A 20,500-nucleotide genomic window follows, 5' to 3' on the forward strand; every position below is an offset into this window, starting at 1 on the left:
TGATAAATACAAAAATGGGCTTATTCAACATGCAAATGTTTAAGGAAATCTGTTCATTCAGATGAAATCATACAATTATGACTAAAAATCATTTTTCAAAAAACAAAGACTATCAAAGCATTAAAATTTCAGATCAGAAATGTTAAGAATACCACAATAAAATCTGATTTTATCTTTTTTGAATTATCTAATGTAAATGAGTATTAACTTACCTATGGTAAGCCAGATCCTAAAAGTAAACCAAGGGAAAAATACTACTCCCTTTTACGCTGCTTCTTTAAAAACATTTTCAATATTTAGGAATAGCTATATTTGACGGAGTTTATATACCTAATAAGAGAACAACAACCTGATTTAATTTCTATTTATAGTTTCTATGATTATACCAGTTATTTACATTCAGTTAAAATGCAAAACCAACCCTAAATAGTTCTGACATATGAAAGGGAAAAAAAAATCACAATTTGTACATAACTCTGCTTTATCCCATCTTTGAATATTATAGGTAGATTAAGGGATCCAGGTGGGGAAAATTTGTAAAATTAGATACTGACAAATAACTTAAAAATGGTTATTTTTATTTTTCCTCATCACCAATTTGTAATCCCAGGAAACAGAGTTGAATAACATGTTGATTCTAAAAGGCATACATTCATTCATAAGATTGTGCCCACGGTGTGGGGATAGTTCTGTTCTGTACAACAATACTATTGGTGACACAGACACACACATATAGACACACGGTGCTGCTGCAAACTGGCTTCCCAGCGTAACTTCTCCTTAGTGTGAAGACTACCATTACACGCAATAAATAAATGTATCTTTCCAAAACCTACAGATGTGTATTAATTGCTAAATTAGATTTGAAAATCAGGAAATCAATACATGTTAAGTACTAACAAGAGCTGTTCTCTGTTGCCTTTAGTAGCCCTGAGGTAGATAGAGAACCTCTAAAAAAGATTCATACTGATTGGAAGCCAACCAACTTGATCATTGACAAAAAGTTAATTTTAAAGCCTTATATTTTCATCAAGGGAGGGAAGGGAAGGGGGGTAAAGGGCAGGTATTACTCTTTACCGGGCCTGTAGAATCTGTTCATCTATCTTTATTATTTGGAAGAAGATAAACTAGCCTCACCTTAATGAACATACAGGAAATTCAAGATGAAACCATTTGAATATTGATATTGATTAATGAGCAATGAAATTAACTCGCTTATCTTTTCTTTCCTCCTGTACCTTTTGAGACCATTCTATGTACTTAGTTAAGTTTTTTTTTTTTTTTTTTTTTTTTTTTTAAGATTCGTTTATTTATTCATGAGAGACAGAGGCAGAGGGAGAAGCAGGCTCCCTGTGGGGGAGCCCAATGTGGGGTTCCATCTCAGGACCCCGGGGTCATGACCTGAGCCAAAGGCAGATGCCCAACCCCTGAGCCCCCCAAGTGCACCATTAGTCAAGATTTTTGTTTTAAAACAAGAGGCAAGTAGTTTGGAGACTTTAAAGTTAAGTTTACATTTTCCTGAATGAGAGAGTTCCGCAAACTCAAAGATAAATTTAAAAAAAATTAAAAATAGCAAAGATAGTTGTTGACTCTCATTATCCAGAAGCAAGAAAAGAAAGATTTGTTCCTAAGCCCTTACTTTTGCTTCTGGCAAAATGTGCCAATAGATTGAGCGGCTGAATCATTGTTGGAAACATAAGGGATCACACATTAGTTTTTTGTTTTTTGGGTTTTTGGTTTTTTGTTTGTTTGTTTGTTTTTTGTTTTTTGTTTTTTGTTTTGGTACATTACAGTGAAGAAAGGAAGATACTAAAAGCAGCTTCCTGACTTGGAAGACTAATGTCATCAATATGCTGTTTTTGCTCTTTACCAGGTTAACAGAATTTATTGCAGCAATTAATGCAAAACATATGCGCTGAAGTACCCACATGAAAAATATAATTGCCCCCAACTTAATTTGCTACCTTTCAAAACCCTGTTTTAGCTACCTTTTCTCAATGCCTCCACTTAAATAGAGTACAAGTGTTTTTATGAAAGAGCAGATAAATCATTGTAATTTATTTTCTCATCTTAAGTAATTTATAAATTATCTTTCAAATAGGGAAAAGTTTCCACAGGGAATAAAAGGTAGACTTTTTAGGTCACGTTCTGTTTTCCCCGGTGCTGATTTATGTAACAATTCCAATAGTTAATTCCCACTCTGTTTTTATTACATAAAACTTCAAATAGTTATATTTGCATTATACTGACAATTGCATCACAATCTGTGTATGGGATTCCTGACCAAAAAAAAAATCTTCTTTCCAGCTCGAGGCAGGGACTGTGTGAGTGTCAGGGAGGAAAGACAGAGGTAAGACTGTGTGAAGAACAGGACGCACAGACATTTTCTCCTATTCCTCTGTCCACAACAAATTTTCTTTGAATTATTTTCTTGGTGCGTCCCCCACCCATGCAGATAATCATCAAACCTTAGAGGAGTGTATGAACCTGCACAGTTTCTAAGTACTTGGAAGCACGGTTTTTCTTCCCATTACTCTGGGTATTTCTAGGTTATTCTTGTAAAGTCACAGGACAAATTAGCCAGTCAGTAGGATCAAGGTCCAAAAACCAGTGCTTTCCGTCCCTCATGGGCACCGGTGATCCTGAGCAAACACGAGGTTGGAATCAAGACAAAGAGGAGAGGACCTGGCTCGGTTGCTGCTCGGTTGCTGCTTTACTGTGATTGGTTTCCTCGGCTTCTCTCCCGTGACCGCGGAGGGGCCGTCGTACCCGCCGTGGGCTGCAGGCAGGACGGGCCCCGCGCCCAGCGAGGCACGCGGCGGGGGCTCTGCAGCAGGGCCCAGCCTCCGAATCCCCTGGATCCAGCAATCCGCCTTCGCGAGAAGTCCTCAAGGTCCACCTGCACAAGCACGGAAGCGTGGGCATCGGCCCCAGCCGCCCCACCTGGATGGCAGCGCCCCGGAACCCTCGGGGCCCCCCGGGCGGCGGCGGCGAAGCGCAGGAGCCCGGGCCTGCGGCTCCCGAGGGGGCTCCCGGGCGGCCTCAGACAAAGCGGGGCGTGGGGGCGCCTCTCTTTATTTTAAGCGACTGAAGAACCAAAGAAAAGGCGGTCGGGAAGAGCCACCAACAGCCACGGGGGCGCGAGCGGCGGCGGCAGGGCGGGCGGGCGGGCGGGCGGCGCACCTGGCGGGGTCCCCGCAGAGCAGCTGGCGGCGCCGGCCCCCGACACCGCGGGGGCTCCGGAGGCGGCAGGACGGGCCCGCGGCACCTGCCGGGCCTGGCTCCGAGGTGCCGCGCGCAAGGCCGGGCTGAGGGCGGTGGGGGTGCGGGCGCCCCAACATCCCGGGCCCAGCCCCTGCCGGAGTCAGGGCCCACCTGGCCGACCGAGGGCTCCGGACCCAGCTCGCGGTGCGGAGGACCCAGGTGTGGAGGCGGACCAGGTGGGCAGGCGGACCCAGGTGGGGAGGAGGGGCCAGGCGGGGAGGCGGATCAGGTGGGGAGGCGGGGCCAGGTGAGCAGGAGGATCAGGCGGGGAGGCGGGGCCAGGCGGGGAGGCGGGCCCAGGTGAGCAGGAGGATCAGGCGGGGAGGCGGGGCCAGGCGGGGAGGCGGGCCCAGGTGAGCAGGAGGATCAGGCGGGGAGGCGGGCCCAGGCGGGGAGGCGGGCCCAGGTGAGCAAGAGGATCAGGCGGGGAGGCGGGGCCAGGCGGGGAGGCGGGCCCAGGTGAGCAGGAGGATCAGGCGGGGAGGCGGGGCCAGGCGGGGAGGCGGGCCCAGGTGAGCAGGAGGATCAGGCGGGGAGGCGGGCCCAGGCGGGGAGGCGGGCCCAGGTGAGCAGGAGGATCAGGCGGGGAGGCGGGGCCAGGCGGGGAGGCGGGCCCAGGTGAGCAGGAGGATCAGGCGGGGAGGCGGGGCCAGGCGGGGAGGCGGGCCCAGGTGAGCAGGAGGATCAGGCGGGGAGGCGGGGCCAGGCGGGGAGGCGGGCCCAGGTGAGCAGGAGGATCAGGCGGGGAGGCGGGCCCAGGCGGGGAGGCGGGCCCAGGTGAGCAGGAGGATCAGGCGGGGAGGCGGGGCCAGGCGGGGAGGCGGGCCCAGGTGAGCAGGAGGATCAGGCGGGGAGGCGGGGCCAGGCGGGGAGGCGGGCCCAGGTGAGCAGGAGGATCAGGCGGGGAGGCGGGGCCAGGCGGGGAGGCGGGCCCAGGTGAGCAGGAGGATCAGGCGGGGAGGCGGGCCCAGGCGGGGAGGCGGGCCCAGGTGAGCAGGAGGATCAGGCGGGGAGGCGGGGCCAGGCGGGGAGGCGGGCCCAGGTGAGCAGGAGGATCAGGCGGGGAGGCGGGCCAGGTGGGCAGGCGGTCTCCGCCCCTCGGCGCCCGCGGCTCGGCGGCAGCAGGCAGAGGGCGCACGTTGCCCGCGCCCGGGGTCCAGCCGGCGCCGGGTTGGGAGCCGCCCCGCGCCGCTCGCGGCGCCCTCCGCCGGCTGACAGCGCCCGGCCCGCCCCGCCCTCCCGGCGGCGGCGGCGGCGGCGGCGGGGGCGGGGGCTCGGCTGCGGGAGGCCGGGGGCGCCGGGCCGCTGGCAGGAGCGGCGGCCGCGTCCCGGAGGGCTGGGGCCGGGCGCGCAGACCGGAGAGGAGCCTCCCCCGCCGCCTTTCCGCCGGAGCCGGAGCCGGAGCCGGTGCGGCCCGCGAGGCCGCGGGCGGTGCAGGTGCGGGGGCGCTGCCAGGGCGCCCCGAGTCCTGAGGGCACGTCCGGGCGTCCCCGGGACCGCGGGCAGGCGGGGGTCGCGAGGGAAGGGGCCGCGCCGCCCCGGCCCGCGTGGGATCTCGCGCGGCGACGGGCGGGGCCGGGACCCGGAGGGAGGGGCCTGCGGGCGGGCGGTCCCCGCGGCCGCGCTCCCCGCCGTCCCCGCGAAAACTGTCTCTTCTGCAGAAGAACCGGGGTTTGCGCGCCTAGGGAGGGCGCGACCACGCAGACCTCCCCCTTTTTCTTCAGGGGCAGCTTTTTAGGGTTTTAATAAAAACGGATTAGCCAGATGTTTGAGGTGATAAATATTTTCTCCTTAAGCAAAATATTTAGTGTCAACATTGGTTTTAGAACCTTTGCACATCTCCCTCCATCTCTCTAATGAACTTTTTATTTTCTTTCCACTTTCAAAGGCTTTTTTTTTTTCCTTTGTAAACGACCACCCTTTTTTATTTCAAAGAAAGCTGATAGGAGGCAAACTGAAATCTGCTGACTTTCCTACTTTTCCAGGAGAAAACTTCCTGCCAGTTTTCAAGAACTACCTGATACCAGGCAGCTTGTAACAGACCCAGAGGGCAAAATGAAGGGGGGCTTATGCTCCCACGCCCTGATTCCCACCGGGAGTGTCTTCCCAGCTTGATTTGTGGCTTGAAAACCCTTTGCATTTTATAAAAGTTACTACGTTGCTTCTATTTCTTAAGTCATTAGGAAAGAATTGTCTAAGGCTTCCGATTTTCGAAAAGCAAATTTCAAGTCCTACTTTTCGGAATACCTGGATGAATGACATAATGAGTGTTTCACACCACCAGTCATCCCTTTATTTGAACAATCTGTGGAAAGCTACTTGTCCACTTTGTAAAAGCCCTGCAGTGACCCTCCCTGCTGATAAAATCCAGATCTCTGAAAACAGAACACAAGGGGGGGGGGAGGGGACACCTGCATCTGTTTTTCTACATCTTTTATCAAACAGGAATTAGAAGAACAAGGTTTATTAAATGTTTTAAAGAAAAAGTGTGTATATTAGAAAATAAAGTTGAGGATCTTGACAGAAAATGATTTGTAAATCTAGTGTTCTTCCAAGAGATACATATTTTCCTTACATCTAGTATTTATGCCAAACAAAATCATGGGGAATGACTAATAAAATCAAAGGTAACCCACATCATAGAATTCTTAGTAAGTAAATGTCTGTAAAAACTTATCGAGTTTTGATGATTTGTGGAAAGCTTTATTAATATTTTCTTGAAGATTTTATGACTTGGAAAATGTAACGCTCAAGAACAGTTCTTGTTCTTTCCATTTGTGTTGAAGTTAGTAAATCAAATATACTGTGGAAATATGTTTTGCCTTTAAAAATCCTTTGCAGATGTAACTGATTATTTGATATTTAAAAATTGCATATATTTTATTTCAGGAAAATTCCAAAGCTTCAGAAACAATTCTAACATTTAGGGTACTTTATAAAGAAAGTTACTGTGAGAAGCTATTAGAAGTGGGGTATTAAAGAAAACACACCAAAATTTGAATATTGACATGTGGATAGTATAAAAATGCAATAAAAAATTTTACTAAATTTTTTCTTTAAAGATATTAAGTTTCTTAAGAGTGAAGGTGAAACTACTAAATTGTTTGAAGGAGCAAGGCACAAACTATAATTATATTCAATTTAAAAACTTCACATGAAACTTCCTAACAATGTTTAAAAAAATGCCTTCAGGTTTTGATTGTGTACAATATTTTGTTAAAATTTTTTACATTAATTTTCAGTGCCTTTCATTTTTGCTCCCAATTTCTACATTTCATGGAAAAGACAACTTTATGTAAAAACAACCATGATGTAACACGTGGCAATGGTGTATTATTGTATGTGGTTTCCCTTTTATAGTTCCAGTTGTTTCTGAGTTATAAATATATCCAATTGACCTTAAATCTTAAAATAAGCAGAAAAGTGGTATCAACTAGAGTACCAATAATAAAAAAGTATAAAATTGAAAATTAGATACCTGGTTTGTGTTTATAAATCTATTGTTATTGCCATTGCCAGAATATTTATTATTTAAAAGAATTTTTAATTGCTCACTTATGACAAGGACTAGAATGGTGTAATATATGAAACATAAGAGTGAGGAGAATGGATATTTTTCCCAATTGAATTATTATCAATAATTCAATAATAATAATCTGTTGGGAAGATACAGATTCAAAATGAATTAATTTCAGGATAGATTTTGAGAGGTTACAAGAAGTTTCTTTCCGGCACAATCAAAATATTATCGTAGCAATTCAGGTTGTCAGTAAAAGCTTAAACAAATTTGCTGATAATCCTGTTAATGACCTAGGTCAAGTGTTAACTGTTGTGGGTTATAAAATAGTGAAATTAAGGTTTCTCCTACCTTCAGGCAAATAGCATAGTTATAACTATTGGGGGGTGGGGGTGCTATTAGGGAAGCTATTAAATTACAAAAATGTATAATGCATTCAATTATTTAGTCTAGCGTGATGAAATGCTATTAAGAGCAAATGTAAACCCTCTTCAAAAAAAACCTATAAAGATATGACAGCTTAGTCTCTATAAATATTTCAATCACAATGTATTATTAGTTGAGGATAAGTGTTTATATATGAAAAGTGATGCCAATTTATAATAATTTTTAAAAAGAGGAATAATCCATTGTTTAAATGTTTGTCTCCAACATTGGCTTAAATGTCAAAGGGAAGCATACAGTGTTCATTTGCAAATTTTACCTTTAAGGTTCAAACAATCACATAGTCGCCTTTAGTACTTAGGAGATTTATGTTCAGTAAAATATACTTCATACATGCAGTGTCCCAGCCACTCCAATAAAAAGTCTCCCAAAATAAGTAGTATTATAAATAAGCAGATTTAATTTTATTTACTTTTATTTTGAAAACTCTGATTTCCAATCTAAAGAGCTCTATGGGTAATTGTTAATCTGATTCACAAATGCTTTTGGATAGAAAAATGATTTAGTGTTTATGTACTGAGAATAAGCAGTTCATTCTGCCTCAGACTCTTTCAAACGTAGGAAAGTATTTAAAGAGAGTACTTTATCCATTGCTAAAAAGATTGATATGTTACTCAAGTTCCTACCTCTTTACAAAGTTCTTTTCATTTACCATTATTATCATCCATTTGGGATCGGAATAGGGAGCAAATAAACGAACTTTTTAAGGAACACATAGTGTAGCGATCCTACTTTGCCATGAGTAGTTCATTTCCCACTAGAAGTCTTGTATTGGTATATCATGTAAACAGAGACCTGATAAGATTTTTAACAAAGTTCTATGCAGCTTTAATAAAGTTTCTGTTTAAGTATATAGGCCAATTGTTAGTTTAAGTGATCCCAGAAACTACGAATAATCTATTATCATTGAGGAGGCCAGTGATTGAGTGTCACCTGGAATCATTTTCTTGAAAGCATAATAAAAAGTTATTTGTAACTGGGTCAATAAGAGGAAAATTCAGATTGAACTTTTTCTAAGTTTGTTTTTAACTTTTCAATCATAGGCCCATGGGCATTTTAATACTGATTTTTGGTTATCAAATCTCAAATTTTAAAAAATCACACTAGGGAAAACAACTCAATGGCTTCATTTTGTTCCCTTTTAATTCCATCATGCCTAACTTCATAACAGATTATGAAATAGGTTCTAATAATTTTTACTAAATTTTCCACAGTGTTGAAACAGAATTTTAGCCTCGTATTTTAAATGCAACTTAGAATTTTATATCTCAGTTCTCAAAATCTATATCAGAAAGCTATATTAACCAGATTCATTTTATCAATATTACTTCCACCCAATATATGAATTTTCAGAAGCATTTTACTTTCTATTCAAGTGACGTTGTTAGAATTGCATGAAAAACTTGGCACAATTCCTGGATTTTTCACTTTTCATGTTGTTCAATTACTAAGATTTAAGCTATTGCATTAATATTTAAAATTTCACTCAAATATTACTCAAGTTAAGTCATTCATTTTAAATTTTGTTTTAAAACTTCCTTTCAAGACCTCAGGAGGGAAAGGAGACACTACCCATAGGACATGATCTGGAAAGAATAATCCCATGAACAATGGATAAACGTTTATCCAAACAAATTAAATGTAATTTTGCCAGTTTTCTGTAAATATTTCCCTTTTTATATACAACCCTGCCCACATAAATAATATATACATTATATACTGAAACATACAGTCTGGCTTAAAAGCAATTTACATTTGATTACTCCTGTTTCATTAAATTAATATTCAGTAATTTTATGTGAGCATAAATAAGTTTAAAGGGTCTTCTCTTTCTCTTGCAGTATACTGAAAGGTTATGTTTTCCACAAAAATATTGACTCTCAGCTCTATCCCTGTGCATTATTAATTCAGTAAAACCCATTATCCAAAGAGTTTATAAATATTCCATCTGGAGAAATAAAATTTATCATGGCGATACAGGAATAATATTACTTTACTTCTAGTTATCGTCAATTCTTAAATATCTTTAAAAATAAGATTAAATAAATAATAATTTCAGTTTACTGATATGTTACTCATTATACAAATGATTACTCTTGCCTCTCATTCAATGAAAAATGATTGACCATTACTTTCAAATAAAGATGTTATTTTGATTTTTAAAAAAATAAAAGTCACTTAAAGGTGATTAGATGATTTTCTTGATCCTTATATTTTAGAATTTTTCACTTTCCCAGTTGAAAAAAGAGAAACAGAAAAATTTGATGAAATCTGCCAAACTGATAAAGGCAGTCACTAAGGAAAGAACAAAATTAAACTAGTCTATTAGCAATGAAAGTAGGTCACCAAATATGAGAGGCAGTTTTTAGATCTAATTAAGAAGTTTCTAAATATTTTGAGTATTTACGTGTCTTTAAAATAATCCATATCATATACATTGGCTTGCCAATGTACTTTTAGTGACAAAATATATGGTGACGCATTTTGACATCATTGTTCAGTATTGCTAAATCGCAAAATAAATTGCTCAATGTCATTGTTACCAGTCCAAAATGATTAAGAAGAAATCAACGCTGTAAGTGTTGCTTTAAAGCAATCAATTATTTAGGGAACTTTGTCTTAAGAGTCAGTCATTGTATTCACAAATCATTAGGAATAGGTGACAAAAGGTATACATGAAAAAGGCAATGTATCCATCAAATGCCCAATCTTATAGGAAACATTGGTGTCGTCAAGATCACATTTGCACTTTAATCCACTGAAAAGGGATGAATGTCCATCAGGAGGAAAATAAATAACCCAACATCAGGAAATGCCATTTGCTACATTTGGACATTCTTTCTTAATTTGCTATTCAGTTATTTACCGTACCTACCCAGGAGCTTGTCACTTTTCATCATATACGGTCCCTTATTCGTATGTAAGCCCTTAAACAAAGAGAATCCAACCTAAGCTTATTGCAATTCCCGCAAATATTACTTATGTTAATGTGGCATATGCTGCTCATTAGAACCTGTACCACAGGGCAGGCCATCGCCTGGCGGGATACACAGCACTTGGTGCTGCAGATGCCACAGAAACACACCCCCCGCGTCCACAAACTCGGAGGTCCCCCTCGTCCCTTGCTCAACGCCCGGTCCCAAGGAGGAACAACCTGTCATCACCTGTACCCAAGGATCTGGCGAGGAGGGTCCAATTCTCCCTTGAACTTCTCAGAGTACTACGCGGTCACGAGGAGGAATAAAATGCTGCCACGGCTATTTGGCACATTCACATCTTGGGTCGTAAAACTGGAGGATTTTCCTTTCTTTCGGCTTAAAATTGGCAAACAAGGTAATTGCTTGAATTGGTATCAGATTAAAACCACATTTTCGGTTCGGGCCATCCAAAATCCGCTGTCAAAGCTCGGGAGGCGGCGACCCCAAGAGCACGTTCCCGGTCCCCCCGCGGAGGACCTGTCCGGGAAGGTGCGGAGGGCGCGGCCCGGGAAGGTGCGGAGGACCCGGCCCGGGAAGGTGCGGAGGGCGCGGCCCGGGAAGGTGCGGACGACCCGGCCCGGGAAGGTGCGGACGACCCCGCCCGGGAAGGTGCGGAGGGCGCGGCCCGGGAAGGTGCGGAGGACCCGGCCCGGGAAGGTGCGGACGACCCCGCCCGGGAAGGTGCGGAGGGCGCGGCCCGGGAAGGTGCGGACGACCCCGCCCGGGAAGGTGCAGCGGGCGCGGCCCGGGAAGGTGCGGACGACCCCGCCCGGGAAGGTGCAGCGGCGCACCTGCTTACCTTCGTTGGGGGGCGGCAGGGTCAGCGCGGCGCGGCAGCCGAGGACCGCGCAGCCGAGCAGGAGGAGGACGCAGGGGTGACAGCCCATGTTGCCGGCGCACCGGGCAGCGAGAGGCGCATATCTGCGCGGAGCGCGGCTGCGAGGGGGGCGCTCCGACCGCCGCCCGAGCTACCATGCTCCGCTCGCGGCCGCCGGCGGGTCCCCCTCGGAGGCGGGAGGAGCCTGGCGGCGGTCCCCGCGCGGCCGGGCTGCCGGGTCCTAGCGCCGCCGGGGCGGGGGGCGGGGGGCGGGGCGGGGGGCGAGGGGGCGGGGGGCGGGGGCGGGGGATCCACAAGTGGCGGCGGCGCCGGGCGGCGCGGGAGGACGGGAGCGCGCGCGAGCCCCGGGGAGCCGCTCGGCGTGGCTCGCGGCCCGCGGGAACCAGCAGCCCTGGGGGCGCGGCCGCGAGAGGCCGGGACGCGGTGCGGAGCCGGGGCCCCTCGTTCAGGCGGACTCGGAGCCGCTCGCGCGGCGGGACGGACCCCGGGCGCTTGTCCCGCGCCGCGTCCCGCCGGACGCTCAGGCGCCGCGGTGAGGCCCGGGGCGCGCGGCTCCCTCCCTCTCCGGGCCTCGGAGCACAGGCGGCCCGGGGACTCCGGGCACGGGGGCAGGGCTGCACGGTGGGTCCCCGCCGGGAGCGGGGCGAGCCCCGGGTCCGGGAGGGCCCCGGGTACCGGGGCGGGTAAGGAGTCAAGCCCAGGTTCCCGCTCCCAGGCATCGCCCCCGCCCCCATGCGAGCGGCCGGGTTCCGGGACACAGGACACGGGGTCGCAGCGGCAGCCGCAGCCGCTCCCAGCCCCTGCCAGTCTGACGGTGGTTGGACGCGGATCGGATCGTCCCCGGCACCCGGGTCCAAGGGCTAAGCCACGCGCCCGCGGCTCTCTTAGTTCGGGTGCCCTTGGTGGACAGGACAATCGCAGTCGGTTTCAGCTGCGTAATTTTGTGATTTATATTTTGAGAACTATCTTCAGGTATCTCTAGCACACGCACACACACGCACACAGAGACGCCGGAAAATGATCCCTCAGGTACCCCCATCCCCCCCACCCCCACCCCCCGCCCCGGCCTGCCTCTGGCCTTCCCTAGTCTCCGCAGAAAACACAGGCTTGCCTTCCTGGCACCGCCGAAGGGAGGGAGGGTGGACGACTTTTTTTAAGATCAGCGATCAGTTTTAAGGCCCTGAATGGTGGAATCTGAGTAAGGGTTTGCAAAGGCCTTGTAATGGCATATGCATGTCACGAACACCACGCTCTGAATGAGGGGACAGGACTTTCACAGGAATTGAAGTTAGGGGTTCCGGGAGCAGCTTGCTTTGGGTTGGGAGGTGGGGAGAGGCCAGAGGAGGAGGCCCACGCCCTCTGGACCCTCCTCCGCGTCCCAGACTCCTTCCCACATGATGTCACCGGAGGCTGCACGACCCTCTTGGAGTCCCAAGTCCTCCAGAGTTGAAAATAATGACAGATACGGAACATGGGACTCAGATAACGGTGACTCTGGCATTTTTTTTTCTTAAGTTGCAACACAACTTTAGCTTTTCCACAAGGCACACGTCCATTGTTCCAGGGTTAGATAACATTTTTCTGGAACTCAAAAGAAAACAAAGTCGTATTCGGAATGACAACTTATAAACATTTCAGGAAAATATGCCAATGTGCTGATGCCCACATACGTGGCCTCCCCTCACGCTCCTCCTGTCTTCACAGCTAACCACTGTCACTGGGGAAAGATCCATGTTGGGAGGAAGCTACGATAGTGTGGAGACGGGAGAAGGCAATTCTTGGCCCGGGGAGAGAATGGAAACCATCCGAGATCCCTCAGCTACGGACCCTCTAGGTCAGGAGGCGTCCAACAGTAAGGAGAGTTTCCGCGAGCTGAGCACCGCTCTGGACGGAGCTAAACCACAGTGGTGGGGTTCGGGGGGCCCCGGCTTGGCCACAGTAGGAATAAAGGACACAGGTGAGAACAGCTGTTTCAAGGAAGCCCCCGTGAAGAAAGTCAGGTTTGGGTGACAGCGGGGGGAGGAGGAGGCGCTCCCTGGCAGAAGGCCGCAGGCAGGCCCACTAATCCGCCTGAGGGCAAGACTGAGCGGCTGACACAGAGCAGGGTCTGCTGCTGCGCCAAGGCCAGGACGCAAGGGGCTGAGGTCGGCCCGAGGGTAGGATGCTCTTCCACCGGCAGGTTGGAAACTGCAGAAACTTCTGTGCCACATGCCCCTGATCGGACAATATATTCCAGACAAAGCAGAGACACCAGAAGCATTTCAACAGGTAATAATAACTCAATCCTGTCCAGGTTTTAGGAGGAAATTTCACTGACTGCATAGAGCAGAGCGTCTCTGCCTGTGGTATATGGACCCCATCCTGCTGAAGTATCTGAAGTGCTTAATGTAAAGTGCCTATCCTGGGGCGCCTGGGGGGCTCCATTGGTTAAGCGTCTGCCTTCGGCTCAGGTCATGATCCTGGGGTCCTGGGATCGAGGCCCAGGCCAGCGCCCTACTCCGCGGGGAGCCTGCTTCTCCTTCTCCTCCTTATGTTCTCTCTCTGTCTCCCTCTCTCTAGAATAAACACATAAATATTTTAAGAAAAATAAAATAAAAATTAAAAGATAATTTTGACATATTTACATGGGGTGAGTAAAATGGAAGCAAAACCACGCATTAGGTTCCCTTTGCAAGAGGATGGCTCATATCGTGTGGAGATAAGAGTGAATGGGGCTCCTGAGTCACAGTAACCTAGGTGGCTGCCCTTGCTGTTTTACTCTTAGTAAAATTCTAATAACAGAGCCTCCGTGATAGGGACACTGTGAGGATTAGATAAGATCTGGGCTGGTACAGATAGAGTCTGAGCCTGGGGCTTCACACATCAAAGCATTCTGTACATTTTTCATCTTGATGTAGAAGAGAGATCTAGAAGGTATGAGGCTGAGCAGAGACAGCAGAACAACCAGTCATACAAATATAAGTGGGAGAAATGGGCAAAACATCATAAGACATCGATTCCAAAGAATGCGATGGAGGGAAGTGTCTAGGGAGATTTTCAGTCTCTGGCTGGAGTGAGGACATAACAAGGAATGCAAACGTGAGAATGGGCATGAGATACAATAATTCCTACTTCAGGTGTATCTACATGAAGTGGCCCAAGGGAAAGCCAAGGACAGATGAACTACTAGGAGATGAAAACCTGCACTGGAGTTCTTCTTTTGCAAATAATTTCCTTTGCAAAAAATTAATATTTTAAAAAATTAAGTAAGTTTCATCCACATAAGCAAAGTGCTGGCAGAAAGATGAATTGACCAAGGATGAAACCCTAGCATATACCGGTACTTAAAGGACAGGGAGAAATAGAGAAGAACAAAGAACTAGAAGAGAGTAACACATTATTAAGACTTTTTAACGGTTTCACAAGGAATTCATGGTCATCACTGCAGGCCAGAAAAATAATAAAATACTGACTGAAGAGTGATAGTTGGATTTGACAGCTGAAGGTTTTGATGACTTGGCGGGTGGCAGTTCTGGGTGGAGGAGGGGGTAACTGGCTGCATGTAAGCATGAGCTAAGAGAGAAAAATGGAAAGTGAAGACGTAGAAATAGTAAATGTACCCCTCTTTCAGGAAGGTGAGCTTAGAGGAGAAGTCACGGCTAGAAAAGGAAAAAGCAAGAGGTGATGAGAGTTCTAAAAAATAGGAGAGGCTTGCAAGATAGGAATCTTGTGCTGGGCTGGCCTGTGATGCAAATAATTGACAAGGAATTCAGTGCATCAAATTTGGGGGTAGGGAGAAAAGGTGGGGAAATACTGGCTTCCGTGAAGCACATGGCAAGACACAAGTGTAGACGTCCAAGCCAGGAGTTAGAAAACAAGCCCAGAAAAGGAGGGCAGGTTAGACACTGCAATTTCAACAGTCCTTAGTGAATTGGTAGTAGCTCAATCCACTGGAATGGTGAAGTCTTCCAGCAAGGTCATAAACAGCGGGGGGGGGGGGGGGGGGGGACCAATTCTGTTAAATAAAATATTGAAAAGGCAGGCAGAAGATGTATAATTATCTGAATTAACTGAGTAGGAGGACATGTTATAAAAGAAAGGTAAAGAGAGAATGAGGTGGAGATGGCAAGAGAGACGAAAATCTCAGAGTCAGCAACAAGGTTTTTCCAGGGACTAGAAAGACCAAAGGACTGGGAATCCCCCTCCTACTAAAAACAAACAAACAAACAAACAAACAAACAAAAAAACAAATCGTATTTAGAGTTGCAAAATTCTTTAAAGCTTATCATTTTACAGGTAGAAAACGACTAAAACATTAGTGACTTCATTCTGTTTACAGGGTCAAAGGCAACAATGGGGGGAGTTATCTGACAGCTCCTGCCAGTATGGCAAAGAAGACATTAGAAAAAATACTTACAAGGAACTTTATAGGAAATCTTCCATGACCTAAGCGTTCGAGGGTGATTAGAATAGAAAAACCCAAAGGCTTCTTGAAGGGTTCTGATTTTTCGGACAGTTACTAAATTTTGGACTTGAAAACAGTCACAGTAGGTTGCACAAATTAATGTGCTGTACTTTAACAGATATCCACTCAATTAACATATCTCAAATTTAAACATGCAAGTTTAAGCAATCAATATAAAAATTGGCATGCCTGAATTAATTGAAAAATTCTGATTGTGAATTAGAAAGATTTCGTTCAATTATTATAAAGTCAAAAGCAAAGCTAAAAAAGAAAGATCAGAAATGTGATTCGCTTGTTAGGATCGACCAATGGTATTTAAAACATAGTCTTATATTGACTTTTATAACTACAGAAATGTCTGAAACATTTCTCCATTTCAAAAAACAGACTTTACTACTACCATTACTTACTTCTCAGTCTCCCATTTCTCATGCCAAAAGACAGTCAACACAAGCAGAATTTTAAGTTCATCTTAAAATCTAAAGGAAACATCTGGAACCTCTGAGCAAGAGTAAGTATGTGGATCTTGAGGTGGTGGGGGAGGGAGGGAGCATTTGGCTGAAATACAACCAATTTCACAGTCCTTTTAAGTCCATTTTCAAAATAAAATAAAAAATAAAAAAGTAGGGGGACGCCCGGGTGGCTCAGTGGTTGAGCATTTGCCTTCAGCTCAGGGTGTGATCCCAGGGGTTCTGGGATCCAGTCAATGTTGGGCTCCCTGCAGGGAGCCTGCTTCTCCCTCTGCTTCTGTCTCTGTCTCTGTCTTTCTTTCTCTCTCTGTGTGTGTATCTCTCATGAATAAATAAAATAAATAAAATGAAATGAAAACTAAGTCCATTTTCGAGAAATAATCATGTGTTTACCCACGTATACCTTCGGGTACATATGCGCACTCACGGTCATGTGCCCCCGCGGAGGCAGCACTGCAGTGCCACCCTATCCAGTAATGTCCTCAGGAGCGGGTTGCACCGACCTTTAACGTGCAGCAGACTGGGGAGCTTGTAAAACTGCAGACTCGGATTTTGAGATTCGAGCTCAGGGCCTGAGATTCTGCATTCCCCCAAGTTCCTGCACTGCACCTTCTGTGGGTCTGACAGCACCTTGGACCACAGAGCCCTAGAATACATCAATCTTGTCTGGAACATTAGTATGAATATATATATATATACTATATATATATATACACTAATATATATATAGTATATATAGTATATATTTATATATATAATATATATAATATACTAATATATATATAGTATATATATATATATACAAGCTTAAGCATATTACGAAGTCAGATGGTAGAAATATAAGAAATACACGGCCCAGCAGATTCACCTTTATGTTTCAGTAAATTTCCAGATAACCCTAATGCTCCCACAAACTAGTGAGATAACATGATCGTACCTGCATCACTCCCTGAGTGAAAGTAAGTAGTCCAGACTAATTCACCATCACTGTGGACTCTTATTCTACTTTTATCTAAATCACTCCTGCAAGCTTTTTATAATAGACGGTTCTGCACTGTTAATTGAACTGTTTCAAGGGTATGGACTCTCTGCCCAGGATTTTAAGTTCTTAATGACAAAGTAAATACTAAACGTTATCTAGAGGAGAGAAGACAGTGGTCAACACAAGGATGTATAATGAGCTCTTTCACCTTATTTCAGATATGTTGAATATGTGATCATTACAGTTTGATGATAATTTTTTAAGGTATTGAAGCCAAAGTTCAAGTATCCAAGGGGATTTGCAATGCTTAACAAGCATAAGAGAATCATTGTAAAAATAAACCTGTGACTTAATACAAAATTAGTGTTTACATGTTATTAGGACAAGTATCTAAAGATGAAAAAGTAATGTCCCTCATTTCTAATGGATTAGTTTTAATTATAAAGTAGCATTTTAATTTTCTTGATATACTGATAGGTAGCTCAGTAAAACAAGTAATAGGAATATCACTTATCAATGGAAGGGAGTTTTTAAATGATGTATATATAATTATAGCTCAGGTGAAAACATAGGTGCAACCAGAGTATTTTTTTAACAGAAAGCAAAAAATGATAAAGGATTATTAAATACTCCATAGAAGTATTTTGAGAACGCATGGCTTCAATTTTGTTTCTCAAGGATCTTGTAAGCCTGAATATAAAATAGAAGTACTCAATACAGAAAATTAACTGATTATGTGCTTGTCTAACCATTGTCGTCAGTTCAGCTGGGAACCAGAAAAATAATCCATATTAAGTCATAGGGATCTTATATTCAACATTTGTGATTTTCTACGGATGCTCTGGTTTCCACAAGTGCCCACATAACCTCACCTGCTTTTCCAATTTGTCTCCTAAACTGTGCTATGGGTCAGTGAGCCCTATCAGGTCACGTCAATACAGTGGTTAACAAATGATAAATAATTTAAAATGTGGCAGGCAATCCACATCTTAATGTCAATCATCTTTACCCCTGCAATATTTCCCAAATTAAAACGGAAGCTACTTCCATTTTAAACTCTAGGTTTTTATACGTCCAAATATATTTCCTTAAGTAAAAATGACATATTTTACATATTTATTTGAAGCTCAAAAGGTAACTGAATTTTAAAAATAAATCAAGGTAAAAGGGAATGCTCCTAAAATATTTAAATACAGTTACACATATACTAATGACATCATTTTTCTTCTAGAAAAATAGGATACCCTCCTCCAGCTCCTAATTATGGCAATGAAAGGATTCAAAATATGCGTGTCCTATTCGTGTATTCACTTAGCAATTTCTATTATTTAGTTAGTTTGGACTCGAATATTCAACCGTTACTTTTTGAAACCTTTGGACAAGTAAAGAACCAATTAGAAGAGTGGACCTTTTTTTAACTCATTTTAGAGGAAGCCAGTCTGTTGGAGCTGGGTCACCTTGAAACACGTGAAGAAGTGATGTCATATCCAGCACTCACTTCACTCGATTTCATGAAAGACTTGGTGCAAAGTCTCCAGCTTAGGAAGGTGCTATGGGCCGTGCACTCCACCAGAGGGCTCTGCAGAAGCAGTGGCTACTGCAGCTGAAGATTCAGGTGTGAAGATCAGCTCTTTGACAAAAAAGCACAGAGGTCTTCCCCGGAATTGGCATCACTTTATTTTTAGGTTTTGTTTGATTGGCTTCCTGATTAGTAGTAATTAAGAAGGGTTATGGAGGCCTATGTGTGAGTTTTATCTGATCATATAGCCACCTTTGACTCACCGTATCTGGACTCTGTGATGAATTCATCTTAACCCCAAAGAATCCAGAAAACAAAGCATCACATTTGATTTCTGGTCCAAAGAAGGCTACTTATGTCTACACTACAAGGTGTTGAGATGACTGACACTATTTCTTCTTTATCATCCTCTCTTCTACACAGTTTCCTCATTAAACTTCCCCATTGAAATGGATAATGAGAATGCATGAAGGTAAGATTTACAGTATATTTGAGATTCTTTCTCCAAAATATGAGAGTGTAAAATTTACTGAACAAGTTAAAGGAATATGATGAAAGTGATGGTGATTCGGGATCTCCAGTGATGGTGATGCAGGATCTCCAAAATGGGTAGTCACGTGCATGGTGTGTCTGGTGTGCGTGGTGGACAGAAGACAGGCTCACCAGTAGTATTTATGGTAAAGGTATTGCAGAGAGCAACAACTATAGCAAACACTGAATAGCTCGGTTTTAACACTCCAAATTTAAAAGTTTACATCTTCAAAAAGGGATCAAAATAAAAATGTATAGACCAAATGCCCTAATATCCTTCTTGAGCAACAACATACCTGATGTTCCCATGGAATGTCTCCAGCTCTCATTAGTAAAAGTGACACCCCATCATGCTATTTCAAGAGAGACATGGTACACTCTTTGAACAAGTACAGAAAACTCTTGTAGGGATGAGCCTTTCCATTGGAGGAGAACATGCCTAACTAAGAAATATGGATTTCTTTTCTATCTTTACTGTAAAAAACTTGAATTATGTATTTTTAATAAACTTCAGAGTGGAATTTTGAATGACTCACAATATTTAACAATGTCTTCGTTTCACAATCTTCTTAGAATTATATTTGATGGGTTGATGGAGACCTGTCATTGATGGAAGGACAAGCCAAACCTAACCAATACCACACTATATTATGACAAGCCTGATGAAGTCCAGGATACTGCATTGTTGGGAATATAAAGGTGTCTACGAGTGCGGATGATCTATAGACCACCTGTCACCAGAATTTGAGCCTGCCAAAAGATGAGTTCATCCAAAACACTATGTAATTAGCAAATAAAATATAAATCCCAGGAGAGCAAAGATCTTGGTCTCCTTTGTTCACTGCTGTCTTCCCAGCATCTAGAATAGTACTTGGCTCATTATAGGTCCACAATCAATATTTGTTAAATGAATGAAAACATAATTCACATTCATGATAATATATCATGAATTAAGGGTTTTTTTTATTCTGCTTTGTCCCTTTTTCAGATTCATTTTATGTCAGACCTCAACACTCTACCTCGTAGCTTCATTCTTTAGTTTTCCTTTTCAAATAGTTTAGCATAGCCCAGAATGCAGACAGAGGAGTTACTCACATGTAACTCCAGTAGCACGGTGAATTAGTAAGATATATTCCATTATATTTAAATAAATTAATGTATTTGCCTTTATGATGGAAACTTAAACAGCAACCCTATACCTGCATCCCTTTAAAAGATAGATAACTAGGTTGACTAGACAATGTTAAGGGCTATTTAATTGAACTATTGACCCTAGAGAGAGATATCTGGAAATTATTCTTTTTTTTTTTTTTTATTTTTGGAAATTATTCTTGAGGCAACCAATAACCAAACAGCAAAACCCTTTTTCTGTATATCAGTTGAATTTATTTATTTAACAATCTTTGTTAACTTATTTATTTTCATTTGTAATAAGTTAACTTTCTACAGAGGAATTTAAAGAAGACAAAACTACAATTTAACAAAACAGTGCAGATACTTCGATCTATAAAAT

The 20,500-nt window shown here is 44.3% G+C and overlaps 1 protein-coding gene across 4 annotated transcripts in view; it reads right to left on the reverse strand.

Annotated features, from left to right (window-relative positions):
- The window catches only part of EPHA3 (EPH receptor A3), a 325,699-nt gene extending 314,493 nt beyond the window's left edge, over window positions 1–11,206 (reverse strand). For all 4 annotated transcript variants that reach the window (XM_072812072.1, XM_072812074.1, XM_072812073.1 and 1 more), the window contains exon 1: window positions 11,003–11,206. In XM_072812072.1, coding sequence (XP_072668173.1) covers window positions 11,003–11,090 — 88 coding nt within the window. In that variant the 5' untranslated portion in view covers window positions 11,091–11,206. The remainder of the gene's footprint in view (window positions 1–11,002) is intronic.
- Window positions 11,207–20,500: the final 9,294 nt, after the last annotated feature.

The sequence above is a fragment of the Canis lupus genome, chromosome 35 (assembly GCF_048164855.1).
Source record: "Canis lupus baileyi chromosome 35, mCanLup2.hap1, whole genome shotgun sequence".
Taxonomy (NCBI): domain Eukaryota; kingdom Metazoa; phylum Chordata; class Mammalia; order Carnivora; family Canidae; genus Canis; species Canis lupus.